We start from the raw sequence: 19,315 nt of genomic DNA on the forward strand, positions 1-19,315 counted from the left end.
AGCAAGCTGAGAGGTTTTTTTTTTGGTTGTTTTCAAATTGAGCCAGTGAAGACAAAACATTACTCATATTGAACAATGTAGCAAGAAATACAACAACATGATTAACCATTATTATGGTTATATCCATTTCAAATGTTAAATCTCCCCTGCCATGCCAAGACTTTAACATCCTATACTGGCTTCATAAGATCAGGTTTTGCTCTGGACTTTGAAAATGAGCCTTTGATATATTTATGTCCATTTTCTGACATGATCATCCATGCATTTAGAGGGAGCAGGTCATTTAGGCCATTGGCGTTTAGGCCGGAGTCGTTTCGGCCCCCTGCAGTCGTTTAGGCCAGGCTACCTGAGCAGCTGAAATCTTCATTATTGTACATTCGTTATTATAAGATATAAGTCAGCTCTACTGGTCTGTCTGGGTTGTGCCTTTGAAGCCATTCAGAATTAATCAGTGAGTGAAAATAAATATTTTCACCTCAACCTAGAATAAAGCAGCGTCTTGTTGAACATACTTGATGCACCTCAAAGGCATTTGAGATATTCTTCTGAATACAGCGGACAGGTGGACATTCACATACCCCAGCGAGTGCTCATTATGGACTTAAAACGGGACATTTATATACACAACAGAAAGAAGGTGCCAGCTTCTGACCTGGAAGCATCACCAACAGGCACTGAAATCTAAAATCAGTTCCAGTAAATATGTTTTTTATTTCTTTTTAACAAACTAAAATGGTCCTACTAATCAAAAGAGTAGTGTCTATCTTAATAGTATGTGCAAATGTACTTTCAGACAGTTTCTGGATGCTATAGTTATCACAAATTTATCTCTTCCAGATGAAAAATCCACTGCAAAATGAGCAACATTAAATAGCGAATAGGGAAATTGCACCCGATTGTCATATTTTCTCTCTTTTAAATTTGTTTAGATGTCTCTCTAGGCTTGTGGTTTCACTAAATTCTTGTGGTTTTTTATAATTTAAAAAGCTTTTCTTTGCAGTGTGGATTTTTAAATTCTTTTTCTTCACTTTTGTCTTGGGAAAACAACACTCACAAACAAGATGTGGAGGGCTGGGATGGAAGTAGATGTTATTAACTCTCAGCGCACAACGTCTGTGCATAGTATGTGCCACAGTGAACAAGGAATATATGAACTCCTGAAGGTTGCACGGTTTATTTTTCTCTCTCCTTCAGGCTTTTTTTTAATTTGGATAAATAACAGTTGCCACCTAGATTTTCTACCTTCTGATGAATTAAAAAAAAGACCACTCAGTTTCCACAACAGTGCTCTGCTTATATGTCTGTGCTCAAATGCACTCATTTTTGAATGCGTGCGGCAGCATGTGGGCCAATGCCAGGAGGCCGAGGCAGCACATTAAGACAGTGACTGGCAGATCTCATTTGGTGTTTAATTTCGCTGGGGCGAGCTCTCATCTATGAGGGCCCATTAGCCCCTGGCTGGTGGGCTAGCTGAATAATGTCCGTGATTCCTTGAAGTGATGTCTACATTGACGAGGCTTATTTGGGGCTACAGTTTGTGTGCAGTTAGCAGTGAGTGAAGTGTGTTTTTACAGATATTCCTCTGGAAATGTGTATGACAAAGTAATGACAATTCCATTGGCCTCACTTTTTTGGATCATTCATGCATATTTTACTTTCTTTTAACCTAATTTTGATCCATCCACTGAGACAAAGACATTGACACTGGAAACATAGGAGATTATGATGTTCTTATTTAGCCGATGGGGTAGTTCCCCTTGCAGGTTACAAATTTTGAAATATAGTGAATATTTATTCCACCTGTTGGTTTCATCTTGCTGAGAATTGCATATAATTAGTAGCCTGGCTGACGCGTCCACATCTCGATGAGATGGTGGTCTGGGAACTAGGTGTGCATTTTCTCGTATTTGAGGCGTGGTTTACGAATGCCGTTTATTGGGCGCTACGAATGTCTATCAAATGGCATCTGGTTCTTCCCATGCTGCTTTGCGCGCGATTCATAACTAATTGTATCACTTATACCAGATGACGTATGTAGAGCGACAGAAATTCGACGAGGAAGAAGGCAATGAAATCTTTCAACGCCAAACGGTGCTCTTTTTTAAAAGTAAATTTGCGTTCTAAGCTACTTAAAACACTTTCTAAGGCTGCATCGAACGGTAACATTGTGTGCGCTGCCAGGGCTGGACTGGCATCTGAAAAGGGCCCGGGCACTTTTTGATCACTGAGGGCCCAGCACACATATATATATATATATATATTAGTGGTGGGCCGTTATCGGCGTTAACGTGCTGCGATAATTTGAGAGTCTTATCGGGCGATATAAAAAATATCGCTGTTAATCTATTCTCAAAATTGGGTTGGGAACTGGGTCAAAATAGGTAAGCAAACTGTGATGACTTTTACCTTGATATTTTAGCTCGGGTGTAGGCCGATGTACTTTGTCTGCCGTTAGGTGTGATGAAAACAGAAGAACGCCACTTTGCAGAAGCCTGTGCTAGGCAGTTTATGGAGGTCGGGGATAGTTGACAAAATCTGCTCTGTTGGAACAGACAGCGCTCCTAATATGGTGGCCGCAGGGAGGATACTGCCCTTCGAGCATCTGCCGTGTGTTGCACATGTTGTACAGAGAGCGATTGTAATGTCACTGCGAGAAGGGGGTTTGATGCTGCACTTGCCAAGTGTCGTAAAATGTTGGGACATTTCAAACACAGTCCGCCCAACGCAGACGAGCTGAAAGTCCAGCAAACCTCCCTTGGGCAAGTTCAGGAGCCGCTCGTGCAAGATGTTCCAACACGGTGGAATTCCACCCTCGAGATGATCAAGCGCGTGAGGCGCAACAGAGACGCACTGCACACAACCCTATCTCAACAGCAGCACCACCTGGCCCTCCCAACAAGTGCTGAATATGAGAAGTTGGCGAAACTAGAGAAACTGCTGGAGCCATGCATGTGAATAAGCTGGGTTAGTGACTGGTAGAAGAAGGAAAAGTAGCGCTTGGACTGATTAACAAAAAGCTACTGATGTAAACCTTGTAGGCTTACCGTACTAATTTCCATGTTTAACTGAATAACCCGTTTAACACAAGTACATTTTATTGAGCATGTTTTTTTTTCTTCACCAAATATCAAAGTAGAACAGCTTTCTCAAGCAATCAGTGATGGGTTTTGGAAACAGGAAATGAGCCCCTGGTTTAATGCACCCCCTGTATTAAGAAACCCTATCTCAAAGACTGATTTTTAGTCATTACTTGGGTAGCACGCATATTCTGAATGAGCCATTTTAATCTAGATTAATTTCAAGATTTCAGTGAGATTAATCTAGATTAAAAAAATTAATCTATGCCCACCACTAATATATATACAGTGAGATGTCACTATGTTACTTCTGTCTAATTATCATTAATCCTCCATTTAATCCTTGTAAGGTGTTCATGTTTTTGTTACATAGAAGATATTCTGGCCCAATGGACCTGGGACTAAAGGAGGGGAAAAAAAGCTGCTGTGCACCCTCATGTTCCCTTCATCCTGCTTGTGAAGTTCTGAGTATCTTTGTTTTTGAGGATAAGAGATAGATAGAGGAGGATAACTAACTTTATTTTCCAGATGATGATGCCCTGGCCAGTGAATGTCATTGTGAAAAAAGTATTCATACCATTTTCCTTCAGCAAAACCTGAAAATGGGTCCCACAGACCCAAGCCAGGGATAAGCAAAGCAATATTTCACCAACACACACAACACTGTATAGAAAAGGAGCACCAGCACCACACACACACTATTGTATGTTTTAAGTCTTACTGAATCAAATTAAATATGTAGTAATAATTTCCTGGGTTGAATTATTTTATTTATTGCTCAAAATTGCTCCAGTCCACAGATACTGTCAGTGAGCTTACTGAATGTTAACCCCCGCCCCCCAGGCATAAACTGTAATGCAGCTTGAGACTGATCAAAAGAGCCTAAGATAGTGCTTATGTCTGTGTGTTTTTTTTTCTCGGACACGTAATTTTTTTTCACCATAGCAAAACCAAGTGACCGCTTCTTATTGCTTAGGCTTCCAATATAACTTGTGGAAGTTCCGTGTACAATACGCCTTGAAATCAAACTGCGTTGCCTCAACCATGAAGAAATTGAAACATCCATTGCTTTAATGCTTTCCACCAGAACAAAACGTGTTTGCATGGTAGGATAGCCTATCCGCCGTGACCACCACAGGAATATTCAACTCATAAAGACACTATTAAAATATCAGATACACATTGCCAACAACAAAGTTAATCTACCATGTTTTTACAGCAGGCCATGCAAAAAATTGGAGTGAGCGCATAGCTCACAATCTAGGTCTGTGGCGTAGCTATCAGCGATTCTCAAACTTTCAGGCAATGGGAAACGAAACGCCGAAGCGCCCAATAGCTACACTGCATTGACTAGCTAGTGGGTGTGTTGAGATGAATTCTAACTTCAATCTCTCCCTGCTGGGTCACGTCTCCTATCTCTGTCTCCTCCTCCTCTGGTTCCCCAGCTGGAACAACCATCTCCTCCGCCTCCTCCTCCTGTTCATTCCCCAGCACCTGTGCGCTCGTTGATGTACCGGCGGCCCCACTGCTGCCCCAACCTGAGGTTGAGCAGCCAGGTTCCGCATCTCCCACGGCCCCACTAACCGAACCTGAGCTCGAGCTTGTGCTTTTAAACATGTCAGTAATTTTAGCAGTGTCGTCTTTTAGTTTTTGTTTTCTCTTTTCCTTACGCTTGTCATGGCCACTCTTTTGTTTCTCCATTTCGCGTCCTCTTTATCCACCAGAGCTTTAGCCGAATATAGCCAAGTCAGCTAAACTTGGGGTTATAATGATGATGATGATGATGATGACTTGGGTCAAGTGGGCCTGTAGGGAGGGGCGGGCCTTTGACAACGTTAGGCATTCTCATTGGACTAGCGCTCTGTGCTTCAGGAGAAACATCCAATGGGCCCTGACGTGTCATTTTTTTACCGTCGCAGTCAATAAAAAATATAATATATATATGTATATTCTATTTACGGGCCTCGGAGGGCCCGGAGGGCCCAAATCGCGGGAGGGCCGTTCGGGCAGATAGCCAGTCCAGCCCTGTGCGCTGCCATGTTGGATTAACACTCTACAAGCTTCGGTGTCGCGCATAGACATCGTCTTGCTGCCCCCCCCCGTTCTGTGATTGGTTCCCTAACTCAGGCAAAAATAAGGGCGGTGGTTTCCAGGCTGCCTTTGCAGTGTGAATGAAATTGCGTGCAAAGCAGCATGGGAATTCCCAGGCTATATAATTAGTAGAATCTTAACAATTTCCATGTGGTTGCTGCGATTACTCTAAATTTTTCTTTCTATAATGGTACCTGTAATAGACACTTTTAATATTATCATTGTCTCAGCTGAGGTTCAAGTCAAGGTGAATCCATACTAAAAGGTGACATAAAACAATGCAGACCACTGTTGTTCAGGGACGATCCATCCATGTGAGCGTAACAACAACATCAGCAGTGTTGTGCACACAGTGTCACAAATTCTTGTTCTGTGTGACACTTGACAAGTGTTCAGGCATGGATAGCAAAATATAAGACATGGGTATTCTATAAGTGTGCATGTATGCACAATGAAAGCCCTTTTTAGCCTTATCGAAAACCCTTAACTTTTATCAAGCAAAGGTTGAAGCCTTTTCCAGATATCTTTGGGCACGAGGCAGAGAAAATAAACCCATAAATGACTGGGCTTAAAGGGATAGTTCGCCTTTTTTGACATGAAGCTGCATGACATCCCATACTAGCAATATAATTATCAATATTTTCTTTCCCCCTGCTATAATTATATTGCTAGTATGGGATGTCATACAGCTTCATGTCAAAAGAGGCAAACTATTCCTTTAACTCTAATGCAAAATATATAACTGTGCATCACAAAAAGTCATGAAGCTTTAACTTTCATGCCACTTGGATGTACTTTGATTATAAAATCAGTCTTTTTTTATTTCAAGTAGAAAAAAAGATTAAATATATTTTTGCATAGAAGTTTCAAAAGGTTTGGATATTCATTTATTTACAGCAAAAGTGTCTCAAACACAGTAAACTTTTGGGCCTCAGCACAATGGAATTAAACGTCAAGGTGAGTCACAACTACTCTGCAGTAATCAGTATTCCAGAGAAGAGCAGCTGCAGACTTTTAACACCATAAACACCTGCACTGCTTGAGATGCATGTGCTTTTTCACCTGTGTTGCAGTTTGAGTGCAGAACTTTATGGCCCCATAAGGGAGATTTGTTTTTCAGGCAGCTTCTGCTATAAAATTCCCAATAAAATAACGTTATGAAGTATAAGGCCACGATAAAAGCAATAAACACATTACCTGAAAGTAGCAAAATACACATAAACAGGCCGCTGCGCTGCTTTTAAGAGCCACATCAGCTGATAAGACTGAATGAAATACTTTGTACAGTGGCAAAGTGGAACAGTTTCCCCCACTGGGTGGACACAATAACAGACACATAAGTGCATCACTTCTAACATGAACACTATTTTTGTTAGATAATATGAATGTTGCCAAAGCTGGAATTAATTTCCGTTGCTATTCAATCTGTCTGCAGTAGTGTTCTGTACTACATTTTATTTTTGGAGCACCCTATAATTACAGCGTTTCCCCCCTCTGTACATCATTTAATGATATGATTCTAATCTAAATGAAACGCTTCTTCTTCCTCCACTCTTGAGATTATGTCCACCAAAGCACTAATGTTTAAAACTTGTTTTAAACTTACTTACTTAGACTTACTGAATGCATGTTTGACTGTTTTACTGTAAGAAATACAAACTACTTCAAGTGTAACAGCACCGTTACAAGTCCTGGAGTGCTTTTTTCACTTAGGTTTTGTGTGTCCACTACATCTGTGTAGGTGTGTAGGATTAAGTGTGTATGTGTAACAGCAGTCAAACTGATCCTGCTTATATCTTGAACTCCCAAGCAGTTCCTCCATTTGTGCTTTCAGAGGGTTGTGTCTTTTTGTTGACATCAAAAGATTTTCCTTGTGCTTTCTAACAGATAATTGTCCCCATCACTTTGGGCCTGTGATGTTTGCAAAGCTTCAGTATGCTGCGTGTGTGTCTGTTTTTCTGTGCACAAGCTTGCAAATGAATAGTATTTGTGCCACAAATTCTGGGTGTAAGCATTAACATCTTTGATGTAGATTCTTAGACATCTTGGTCATGGTGATCCTAAGTGCTTAAACAGAAGACTACAAGACTTCTGTTATTGGTTGTTGAAGACTTTTATCTGCATTGTGTTTCCACTTTCTTCTCAGATAAACACTCATGGGCAGCCTGGGTATTTGGGCCATGGCTGTGGCCGCTCTGCTGGGAACATCAGGGTGCTGGCTGGCTGAAGGGCACAGGAGCAGCAGGGGAAGCAGCGTGGATGCAGGAAGCATGTCACGTACCTCCTCCCAGGAACCACACTCCATGGTAAATATCCTTTGTGACCCCCACACACATGCACACAAACGGTCCCACTTCAGCCACCACCCTCTTTCTTTCTATCACACAAGGGAAACACTTAAGGTAAAACACAAATCGCACCATGGATCAACTCAAGTTTGCAAAGAAAAATAAAGTCAGTCTTAAAGTAGACCAACAAAATTTTATGATTTTAATTTTTGAACTGTTTAGCCTGTGTAGAGCTTGATAGCATCCATGTTATGAATTGGAATATTATATATTAAATGTTTACTTATTTAGCCAACAAAATACAACATTGTAATTTTCAACCGTCAAACCGTCTGCCTTCCCATTCAGTAGGAGGGAAGGTAACAGGTCAAATCAAAGAGGAACTTTTCCAGTGATCGTCATTGGGTACAGCAAGTCACATTGACACGTGCCAGATGTGATATCAATTTGTGATGTCATTAGACAAATGCATTAGGGTCTAAGCAATAGTAGGTGACAGTTTCAATGATATTTTTATGTAAATGTTTAAAATAAATCCTAAGGAATCCCAACAGTCAATAATTTATTGTAATTTGTTGTATTTACAAATTAATTTCAGCTGTAAGTCCGGTAGAAATGGACTAGTCAACAACAATCGAGAGAAGTGATGTAAATATTTGTCAGATTGCTCTGCCAGGAATCCCAGACGAGAGAGGTTAGTTACATATTTGTGCTAATTGATAATGATCACTACTTGAAAAGATGTCCTAAGTTGTCAATAATCAGTATGGTTCCCGTTTGGGAATTATAGGGTTAGTTTCAACAGTCAGATTAATAAAAGGACAATGGTGGATAAATGGGTATGTGATCTTTAAACATCTTCCTAATTTGTAAAAAAAACAACAAAAAAAACGTTTTCTGTCTGCCTTCAATTTTTAAACCCAGCTATTGTTTACATCTATTTATAACAGTTTTTAGATGATTACTTGAACACTCACTGGCAAGTTTCTGGCAAGATATTTGTAAATCTGCCAGGTTTCATCTGGCATACATCAGATTTATGAATTCAAAAAGAAAAGAGAAAAGAAAAAGACCAGCCCTGTAGGCAAACTGGTCCTTGCCAGCATGAATGAACATTTTGAATACTTTTCTGTGCATAAAAAAAACATAAAACCCTAATAAGTGGTAAAAAAAAAAAAAGACTTATGCACAGACAGTCAAAGCCACACCACACAGCCTTCCAGTCATCCTGATTATGTGTAAAATGAGCCATCTATACCGCTTGTTTTGTTCGAAGTCTGGCTACTTTGGGCTTTGCCAAGTTGGCAGTCTGCTGTTGAATGCCATTTTGTCCCCTTAAATCCCCTGATACAACAAACAAATTTCTATGCATTTCACCATCTGTTTATCTGTCCAGAGTTGGAACTCAACTGGTGCCAAAATTTAAAGTCAACCCGAGGTGACTCATATGAATCCATGAATCCACATTATGAATGATGCATTCGCAAAGCCTTTGGGAATTAATGAGTAGTGACAGTTTTTTCTATTACAAATTTGCCCCCAAAGCATTGCAAAACAGTCTTTTACGATTTTAACAGATATACAAAAGGAGCGTGAATAATCAAACAAAGCTGTGCGGATTTCTGATTTTCGCTTCTTTTCAACTGAGTGGATACATGCATCACCAATCAAGTTTCCTGAAATCCATACTGGGCTTGTTGCAGCTTTGGGTGTTGAAATTGTAGTAGGATACCGCTCTGCTGGTGCCTGGTCTTACATTCCTGTGATATTCTATGAAGAAATGATGAGCATGTAGGATTTTTATATGCCACATAATTGAAAGTAAGATTAGAATTTTTGTTTTGGAGTAGTTAAGTGATTTTTCAGAAACCATAGGAATTGTAAATAATAAATATGGAATTGTCCTCATTGGATTAAAGGCTTAAGAGTAAGAGGGTTATTGCATTGGATGAACAGAAACAGACTGTGTGAACAATGAAAACAAAAAGAAAGAAAATAGCTGTTGATGGCAGATTCCTCTCTTGTATTTTCATTTTCAGTTGTGGGGCTATCCCTGCTGCATTTACATTTTGATTATTACTTGAACCCATAAAAGCTTTACTTTTTATTTTGTTCCAGTACCCAGGGGGTGAGTTTTTCAGGCTTTTTTGCCATAGTTTCCTCTTGAAGCTGAAGAAAAACCTTGAAAGCTGATGGAACATTTGCAGTGGCCGCCATTATTTGAAGCAGTAATAGTCTTATCTGCTATAATTGTAGTTGTAGGGGATGCTGGCTTAGCTCCTCACAGTCCTATGATATATCGGATGCGGTGGTGACAGTAAGGAGCATCAGTCATTTTGTGTATGTAGCTTCTGTAACAAGACAATTTGTTACACATGACTGTATCTGAGAAGTTTGTTAAGGGTGTTCCACTCACCAATCACTTGGTGTATTTGTTGTATGTACATTATTTACTCATTTCAAAAGGCTGCAGCTTAATACTGGTTAGAAATAAATGGGATACTGTAAGTGAGAAAAATACTGAGCGTGACCCAAAGTTTATGGAAGTAGTAAATTTGTCACAATTGAATTTTATTCACAGTTCCACTTTTTTTTTTAATCCTTTTGTAATACTTTTCTCAATTAATCTAGATATTTGTAAATATTTTTTTTTGTCATTTCATCCACATAAAAACAACCAGATAACTAAATCCGTAAAAGGTATGCCAGTAAGAATTAGTAAAATGTATTAAAATCAAATCTTGATTCTGTTTTCAGTATTTGAGTGGGCAAAAACTGATGTTCCTATCTGTTAGTTTAATTTATCAGTGTGCAGAGGTCTGGAATTAAGAAGAGGGACGAAAAAAAACAAAAAAAAAAAACACTAGGCTCATCTGCCAAATTTGCTGCCTCCTCCATAATCAACAGGGTCCACAAAATGCCTAATTAACCCTTAGTATACTTCTTTAGTATTTAAAACAAAGTCATTGAGAATTAAAGCTTTGTAATTAACAAAACACCAAATTAACAATGAAATATAATCAGACAATGAAATTTTCCTGTGACCTGGCACAGATCACAGCACTGAATATAGCATTTTGTGCCCTAATGATATGGCATGCAGCATTGTTTTGAACTGGAACATGCAGCTGTATAATTGTCTCATCCTCTCTTGATGGTACCATGTCCCCTATCAGCGAGTTGCTGTTATCTTATTCATCCAATAAAAATAAGAGCTGTGAGTATGTTAACGAAGCCTTGTAGATAGAGAAATAGTGGTTAAGAAATAGCTGCATCTTGTCTTTAATTAGACATGTACTGGTTACTTTACCATATTCAATTCAATTCATTTTTATTTATATAGCGCCAAATACAACAAATGTCATCTCAAGGCACTTAGATATTTATGTCTCCCGATTTAGGTTAAGTAAAAAACACTGACTGTTGGTCTACTCGTTTTAGAAGGATATAAATAGAAAAAAAAGGGTGATCGGAGCACCCTTAATGTTTGCTGAGGCTGACACAGAAGTGTTTAAGCAGGGAACGACAAATCATTGTGGACACAGAAAATTGTTGCTCATGCAGTGTACTGTAAAAGGTTTTGTGTATGATTTTGAGCCATCCCAAAATCCATAATAAAAGCATACAATGATAAATGCACAACTCTTAGCAGCAGTATTCAGTCTCTGGTCAATCTTTTTCCAAAAATGAACTAATTTTACTATAATAGTTTTTCTATTAGTCTGGGGATAAACAGACATGACCAGAGCTTCTTTTTTCATCATTTTATGGGTTACCAGGGTGATGAATTCTTTCCATTTGGCTGCCTGCCAAGAAGAGATGGTGATGACACCAGAGGTTTAGAGATTTTTAAGTTAAAAGGCTCATATTGGCCACACACACACACACACATTTTTGTTTTATGTCATGCTGGCTACAAGTATCCACTCCCTCCTTATTGGGCATGATTGAAAAGAAGACCCTTAGCCCTACTTGGAAGTCTATTATATTAAAATTAGGGCTGGGCAACGATTAAAATTTTTAATCAAATTAATCACATGATTTCCCTGATTAATCAAGATTAATCGCATATATACGCAAAATCCAAAAATGAATTCAAAAGTAGTGTATAGCTTTTAGCATTTAGTTTTATTTTAAATGTGCTGCCATATGAATGAAAGTGCCATAACATTTGTTGTGCAAACACACTTTTAACATCAGCATTTCTATGTAGTTTTTATGTAGAAGCCTCGCTCCACTGTGTTTCCTTGAATTACTTGCTGCTATCAGTTGTGTGTTTTGCCTTCAAGTGATATTTTAGACTGGAACTACTACGGTGAGAAGACAATTCAACTTGGCAGTGTTTACAGATGACTTTGGTTCTGTCGACTCCGCCATCTGGAAGAACTTTAAAATGAAAATGGCCGAGTAAAAGTTCCGTACCCTTCTCCATGTTTGGTGGATCCGCCAATTACTTTCTTTTCCGGTTCCGCGGCAGACAGCAGCAGACTTTTACAAAATTAAAGCCTGTGAGCAACAGACTTTTACAATAATAAAATAAATAATAAAACAGGGGTGGTCTGTGGCGTAGTGGGTTGAGCAGGTGCCCCATGTACAAGAGGCTATAGTCCTCGCTGCAGCTGGCCCCGGTTCGAGTCCTGCATCGGACAGCCCTGTGCTGCATGTTGTTCCCCCTCTCTCTGCCCCATGCTTCCTGTCTGTCTGAACTTTACTATCCATTAAAGGCACAAAAGCTAAAAAAAATATATATATATATATATATATTCTTTTTTAAATAAATAAATAAAACCTGCATTAATGCACGATAAAATATTTATCGCTGTTAAATAATTAACGAGTTAACGCGATAATAACGAGTTAACTTGCCCAGCACTAATTAAAATTAGTCGCACAGTTCGTTCAGTTATCTCTGCATCATCATGTTTTTTTTTTTTTAATGTTCAGTCTTTAACTTTAACTTCTTAACAACTTCTTAATGTCAACATTCCAATAATATCTCAATAGTTGACATATGGATTGTCTCGTAATTGCCATGATAATTTACTCTTATAATCTCAAATCAAGGAAAGGGTTACGTAACTTTTACCATAGCTTTTTTGAGTTTACTAAATATCCACAAATCTAAACTAATTCCCAAGTATAATACAATGTATAATGTATGGGCTTATTGATAAAAGAACCATCCACCTGGGATTCTTGTTGTGAGATAATGTGAATGATGGTGCTAACCACCACACCACCATGCAGCCCATGAACGAACTAGCCAAATACAATAAATATATTGCAGCGAATCATTTTCTTGTTATTTCAGAGTTTCCATTCTCATTAAATCTATTACTCCGTTTAACTTTATGATCTCTGATTTTTTTGGCAGTGATATGTTATTATTGGTTTGAGAGCTTATTCATGAAAGAAGTTGTGGATGCATTGCAGTGGCAAATGGATTCCACCTGTTGTGGTGCATTATCTATGGGGAGGTAATGAGCATGTTAATTACCAAGTACTACATCTGGTAGCATGTAAAATATTTAAAACTTGCTGGAACTTTAGCTTGTGACTGCTTCTCAAAGAGAGGGACAATTATAAGTACATTTGCGTTTGGGACAGATTAGTGTCATTTGAACATTAAACTATTCCAGATTCAGTTTTTTTCAGGGTTTGTCAGACTGTAGGTCTATTTCAAGACCATCAAACTTAAAACCGAGGGAGTATTTCATGTGTTACCTTTTGTTTTTTAAATTTTTGTCTTTGTTTCATTTAGCTCATTAAGTAGCTTCTCAGTGCCTTGGTGAATTGCTGTTAGATAAGACAGATCTCTTTCTCTTACGCTGCAGACATTAATGCCAGTGTCACATGTAGATTGATGCATCTAGTGAAAACACAGACACTTAGACTTTCCTTTCTTGCTTTGACCATTGCTTCTAAATTACCATGCATCAATATCCTCTTTTTCCTGGACTATACTGTAATCGTGGCTGTTTATTCAAATCACAGTTCTAGTTGGCATATAGGCATCTTATTTTAGCAGAGCATCTTGTTGTTGCTCATAGACTTAAGAGTTAGAGAGAAATGTACGGAGAGTAGGTGGGCATATGCAGCCGTATTGGTCTTTGAAAGAAAGGTATCTGCATAGCTACACATTTAAAAGAGTGAGCATCTTCTGGCACATTTCATAAGAGACACAGCTTGGCTTGAATTGTGGTTGTTCAAATTGCTTTCGCACGAAATGTCAGTTTCTGAGGAGACAGAGTCAGAGTCTTGTTTCATGTAGGTGTTTAAATGGCATCCTGGATGGAAGCATGTAGCATTCAGAGATTTATTTGTAGTAGTTTTTCAAAAGGTTGTAACCAACTTATTGAGGTTGTACACTTAAATTCTGTTGCTGCCTAAGCTACTAAAAAAGGCAAATCTGAAGCAGACCGTGAATTCAATAGCACTACAATACCATGACATTTGGAGTATGTTTTCATTTTAATCTGCTCACAGTTGGATAATTTATTCTTTAGTGAGTGAAGCAACAGTAAAGATTAAAATCTTTATTTATAACGCAGACCAAGTTCTCCAACTCTTGCCAAGCCACAGAATATTATCTTCTGATTGGCTCTGTAGTGCCGTGGCACACCATTTAGTTTAATGATAAATTGGTTGATTTTTTTTTTTTGGATTGTTTATTATAGTAAACAATTGCTGTTAAAATACCCAACTACTCAACAATGAACTCAAACTATGTGCAGCAGAAGTAAACTGCTCTTAAAATCATAAAAATACCTAAATATCTCTAAAAAAGTGTTGAAATGATGCTGTTGTTAGTCTGCAAAGCTAAGAACATTTATATTTTCAGTTTTATTTATAAAGAAGGAACCTTTGACTAAACCGTGTGGCTTAATTATTTGTTTTAAGAATATCTGGGTGACGAGAAATATAAATGGCACAGGCTTATTCTTATCATGGGTGACTATAATATGAAAGCAAAAATACTCAATATTTTATTGTCTTTTAGTCTCATAGTTAAACATACCCTTTTTCTGTTTGCACATTTTTCCCTCCAGGCATATGAGTTTTTTAAGAAAGTTATATCTGCCTGAACTCATTCAAAAGTCTGTTAATGTTGAATATGTTATCATAGAATGCAGTTAAAACAGAAGTCTTTCCTTTTGTAAAAGTAAAGCTTGAAACACAATAGTATGTAAATCCTACATTTTGTTTAGCTTGTTCTTTTTAAGACTCCCTCCTCCCAGGCTCTTGCAAAGTGGTCAAAAGTTTTTTTTAATTGCTGTTTTGGTTGTACAGTACCTCTTTTCTGTGGGACTGAACTTCTCTTTGGTTTAGATAAGTTGTTGGGAGATTGTATCTACTGGGCACCAGTACCTCTAATTTTATTTTTCTTGGTGGTAGACAAACATTTTACATTGCTTTCAAATTAAATGCAGATTGGCTGTGGTTGACAACAAACACACTTACAGGGTAGGGGCATCTCAGAAGGAGTGACTAGAAACAGGCTACAAAAGAGTATGTAGTACTTAAAAAGAAGATCTAATTTTGTGGAAAAGTAAATATGTAGCCCCTGAATATAAGAAGACTTCTCTCTCCCTCCCAATAATCCTGAACTGACAAATAATATGGTCAAAATCCTTTTGTCTTATGTATGTACAACAACAGAAGTCAACAAATCTCTGACCTTTTCAGAAATGGTGTTGTCTCAGCTGCCTCGGGCGGGACTTATCACCCTGCTAACCAAGTCAGGGGAGAAGTAGCTTGTCACTTTTTGTGGTACTGACATGTAATGTTGGCACATTAAAAAGGCTCACGGAATTACGCAGTGTGAAGAGGCTGTGCTCATTTAATGTGTTTCTGTAATATCAGACTAAGACTGCCACAAACCCAGAACTAAAGGCAGTTTAAGTCATGCAAACAGCCTCAGACTGCAGAGGTTAAAAGGTGTTGAATCATCTCTCTTCCCCATTGCGCATATAGGATTGTAAAGAAAAAAAAAACTTTACGTAACGTTACGTAAGAGTGCATAAGGAGAAAATATTGGAGAGGAAAACGTAAGAACCTTAGAGCAACCCGGTGGGTTTGTCTTATTTGCTCTGATGAAATTCTGGAGGGAACCATTTCAATTTCTCCACCCACTGAGAGCAACACTGTGGCTCTTACAGGAAGTAAAAAATACAAACAGCCTCCTGATAATTATGCACAATGCAGTGGCTGCCAATAGAGCTAAACTAATATTTTGTGCCACGAAGATCCCCTAAATATTAGTGTCTGAATTACAATGACAACAAAGGACTCTTTTAAGTCACAGAACAGAACGGAAAGTATTTTTAGAGAGAAGCACCTGAATGGTTGGTTTGATTCTTTAGTCAATTGATCAAACAGCTGCACTCAAGATGATGGAAGGCGGTGCTGATGAGCACACTCTGTTTTATCCTGCCATCATGAGGAAGCATGTCTGCAATTAAGATGGACAGACGGCAGAGGGAGTGTGGGAGAGAGATGTAGACGCAAAGATGGAGCGATGACAGGGAGCATTAAAACCGCTGCGTCTCTCATGAGACTTGCTCTCCTGGGAAGCCAAAGGGGGCCTCACAAACGCGTACACGTTTTATCACTGAGCCTCATTACCGATGGCATCCACGCAGAGGGACGAGAATGCAAAATGTCACAACATTTCAATGCTGCCACATATTGGCTTCTTTAAAAGTGGCGTTGGACTGAATAGCCATCTTTTTTCTATTTTTAGACAGCTCGGCGATTGCTTGTTTTCCCTGCCTATGTTAATAAATTGCAGCCAGAGTTGACATACATTTATGCAAGTCCTTATGTTGCAACAAGCACACGTGATTAAGCACTAATGAGCACACAGTGCACATCAAAACGTTTATACCCTGTGCATAAAGAAATAGATTGGCACCACACATAAACAAGTCAGCTGCTACTGGTAGAAACTGCAGAAGATGTCTGCTAAGTTTCTTTTTTTATTCATATTCACAAACCAGATGGTTTTTGAAAATTTCACTTATATAACACCACATATTTACTGCTACACATTCGTGTTGTTTGTCACTTGAAGTCTCCATTGCCTGTGATATCTTGTTATGAAGGTGGGACCATCATATTCTTGCACATTATCAGTTTTATCTCTGACACTGCAATTATGCCCAAGAAAAGTTAACCTCCAGCTTCTGCTCTCTCCGTTTCACTTAAATGTGAATCCTGAATATTACGTATCTACCCTGCATGTCATTCATTCCATCAATCATATACCAGCTATTATGTAAATATTTGGGGGTCCATGAATGACAGTAACATGACATTAATTTGAAACTTCGTGTCAATATCCTACTTACAGATAGAACGGAATACGACTCACAGTTTATCCTACTGGGATCACTTGGCTGACATCTTGAAAAACATTGCAGGACAATAATGTGACAACTGGCATCTTGTAGGATGTTGACGAGTGTATTTCCCATCAGGATGATTGAATTCTGAACTCTGGAACCTGTTCTTTTGCAGAAGTTCTCTTGTTTATATTCTATCATCCACCACCTATTTATTTTCTCTTACATGATTGTTTTTTGTTTTAATACTGTATCCATCTGCTTAGTTTAGTTTTCTGCCATCGTCTGTCTTTTTGTCCAGGAAAGAGGGAAAGCCAGAGTAACGAATGGTCGTTTTCTTTTATGTTTTCCACCTCACTCCCAAGTTTGTGCAATAACCACTTTTGTGTGTGTTCTCTGTTTGCAGGAAAAGGGAAAAGCAGACAGGAACATCGATCAATGTGAGTACACTTACTGTGTTCAAACCAAACAGCATTTTTCAAGATATGCCATGTTGTGCTCCATTACTATTTTTTTTCCCTTTCTGCTGTTAGTCTGGCATACACTTTGGTCATCTGATTACTGGGAAATGCTCAAAGCAAGTAATTTAACTCTAAATGGCTCCCATAAAATGGACCACGGGGAAAGCTCTAATAATGATAAAGTGCGACAAAAATAAGAAATCCCAGTTGTTACCACGTTGCATTTATTTCTCAACAGTCCTCAGACCTTTTGGGAAGGCATGTCTGATTAAAGTTCAAGTTTGGGAAACATTTCAGTGGGATGCATGCCAAGAGATAATCTACCAACTCGTGGTGGGGCTTACAGGCATCACTTTATTGCATCAAACACCATTTGGAAATGAAAAGTGTAGTTTAGATTTGGTAAGAATTTTCATCAGGAGTACAACTCAACAGACAAAAAGGCATCTGAAATGAGTCATTCACAGTCAAAAACCTCTCTGTTGTGAAGAATGAAGATGAATACACATTTGTTTCAGACTTTGTTTCGTAAGGTTAAAGATGTCACAAGAGACCAACAAGCTTCTCTTCAAGCAGCCATTTGAGAATATGCTTCTTATAATAGCCAGTCAATGTTTGTTTTACAGACTTATTAAACTTTTCCACTCCTGATGGCTTTACTGTTTTCGATTTGACTTGCCAGCTGAATTGCTGTGAGAGGAAATGTTTGCAAGTGTGCTTCTTATTGCCAGTGTAGCTGCATTAGAAGTGCTAATGAAGATGAAGTCTTTATGATGTGTTACATATGGCTTAATATGCACAAGCTTTTCTTGGACTGCAGTTTTGTGTATTGTAGGACTCGACAGTGAGACTGGGGGAAGTTACTGTAGCGGCAATTTTTCCAGAGCAGACTGCTTCCTACTTGACAAGTGACTTAAGCTGTAAGCACGAGGCCCATTATGATGTGTTGTCTTCATCTCCAAAGTGCAGTATTTCTGCTTGCAGTCTGAGTTCTCTTTGCCTGCCTGTATCCGAGCCAAGCACTACCCAGAGGATTTTTTTTGTACATGGTTAGTTTTTCTTCCTTTTCATTTTTTTTAACCTCAGGATGTTTGTGGGTTGATTTCTTTATAACATTTTGCCGAGTGAAGCATTGTAATTTCTTACACAAGAATTGCTTTTCTGGCCGTATTTACACTGCTCAAATGCCTCTTACAATTCTTATCTTGGAGCACACAGTTCGTTTCCTTTCTTTAGAAATAACATTCACAGAAACACAGTATCTTGCTCTATGTGTTTTCACAGACGTCAGTGCTGACATAAGTGCATTGAGGAGACTGGTTGAAAGTTGATCCCGTGTGTCCACAAGTTTGTTTCGTGTGATTGTCATTGATTTTCTCAGTCCAGACCTACGCGTACAACTCGCACTTAGAACTATAAAAGATGGATGGATTAGCAGAGGTATGGACTCAAATTCGAGTCAGAGTCGATTTTGACTTGCTAGAGTCATAAAAGGACTTTCAATTCGACTCGAACTTTAATATCAATGACATCTTTTGACTTTCACAGCAAACAACAAGCTTTATCACGGAGCCTGGCAAGTGCCACCAGGAAAAAAAGCAAACGGTGGAAAACAGTTGAATAATCCGTGTGCACAGATAGCCACAGGGAGTTTTTTTTCTCCTGATGGCACTTGCTGTGCTCCGTACTTTGTGTCGTTTTTGAAAAAAGATTTCTAATACCTTATTCAAATAAACCAAACTAAAAATTCTAATTAATTAACTTCATTAATTTCTAGTTCGTTTACACTAACTACCCAGAATTCCCAGACCCAACGCAACATACAGTGAAGTGACAGAAGAGATGTATGAAGATATACTGTGATGTTACTGGGTCCCATTTGGGAAAAATTATGTCTACGGTCATTTCGCTTGCTTGCACCAGGGATGTCCAAAGTCGGTCCTCGAGGGCCGATGTCCTGCAGGTTTTAGATGTTTCCCTGCTTCAGCACACCTGATTCAGATCAAGGCATCATTAGCAGGCTTGTGCAGAACTTAAAAATCTTTTGAAGAGAT

The 19,315-nt window shown here is 38.7% G+C and overlaps 1 protein-coding gene across 2 annotated transcripts in view; it reads left to right on the forward strand.

The window, feature by feature from the left end:
• Window positions 1-19,315, forward strand: part of fstl4 (follistatin-like 4) — a 228,075-nt gene that overhangs the window by 12,930 nt on the left and 195,830 nt on the right. For both annotated transcript variants that reach the window (XM_075486657.1, XM_075486658.1), the window contains exons 2-3: window positions 7,315-7,474; window positions 17,207-17,240. In XM_075486657.1, the coding sequence (XP_075342772.1) occupies window positions 7,325-7,474; window positions 17,207-17,240 (184 nt within the window). In that variant the 5' untranslated portion in view covers window positions 7,315-7,324. The remainder of the gene's footprint in view (window positions 1-7,314; window positions 7,475-17,206; window positions 17,241-19,315) is intronic.

Source organism: Odontesthes bonariensis, chromosome 16 (genome assembly GCF_027942865.1).
Source record: "Odontesthes bonariensis isolate fOdoBon6 chromosome 16, fOdoBon6.hap1, whole genome shotgun sequence".
NCBI classification, from domain to species: domain Eukaryota; kingdom Metazoa; phylum Chordata; class Actinopteri; order Atheriniformes; family Atherinopsidae; genus Odontesthes; species Odontesthes bonariensis.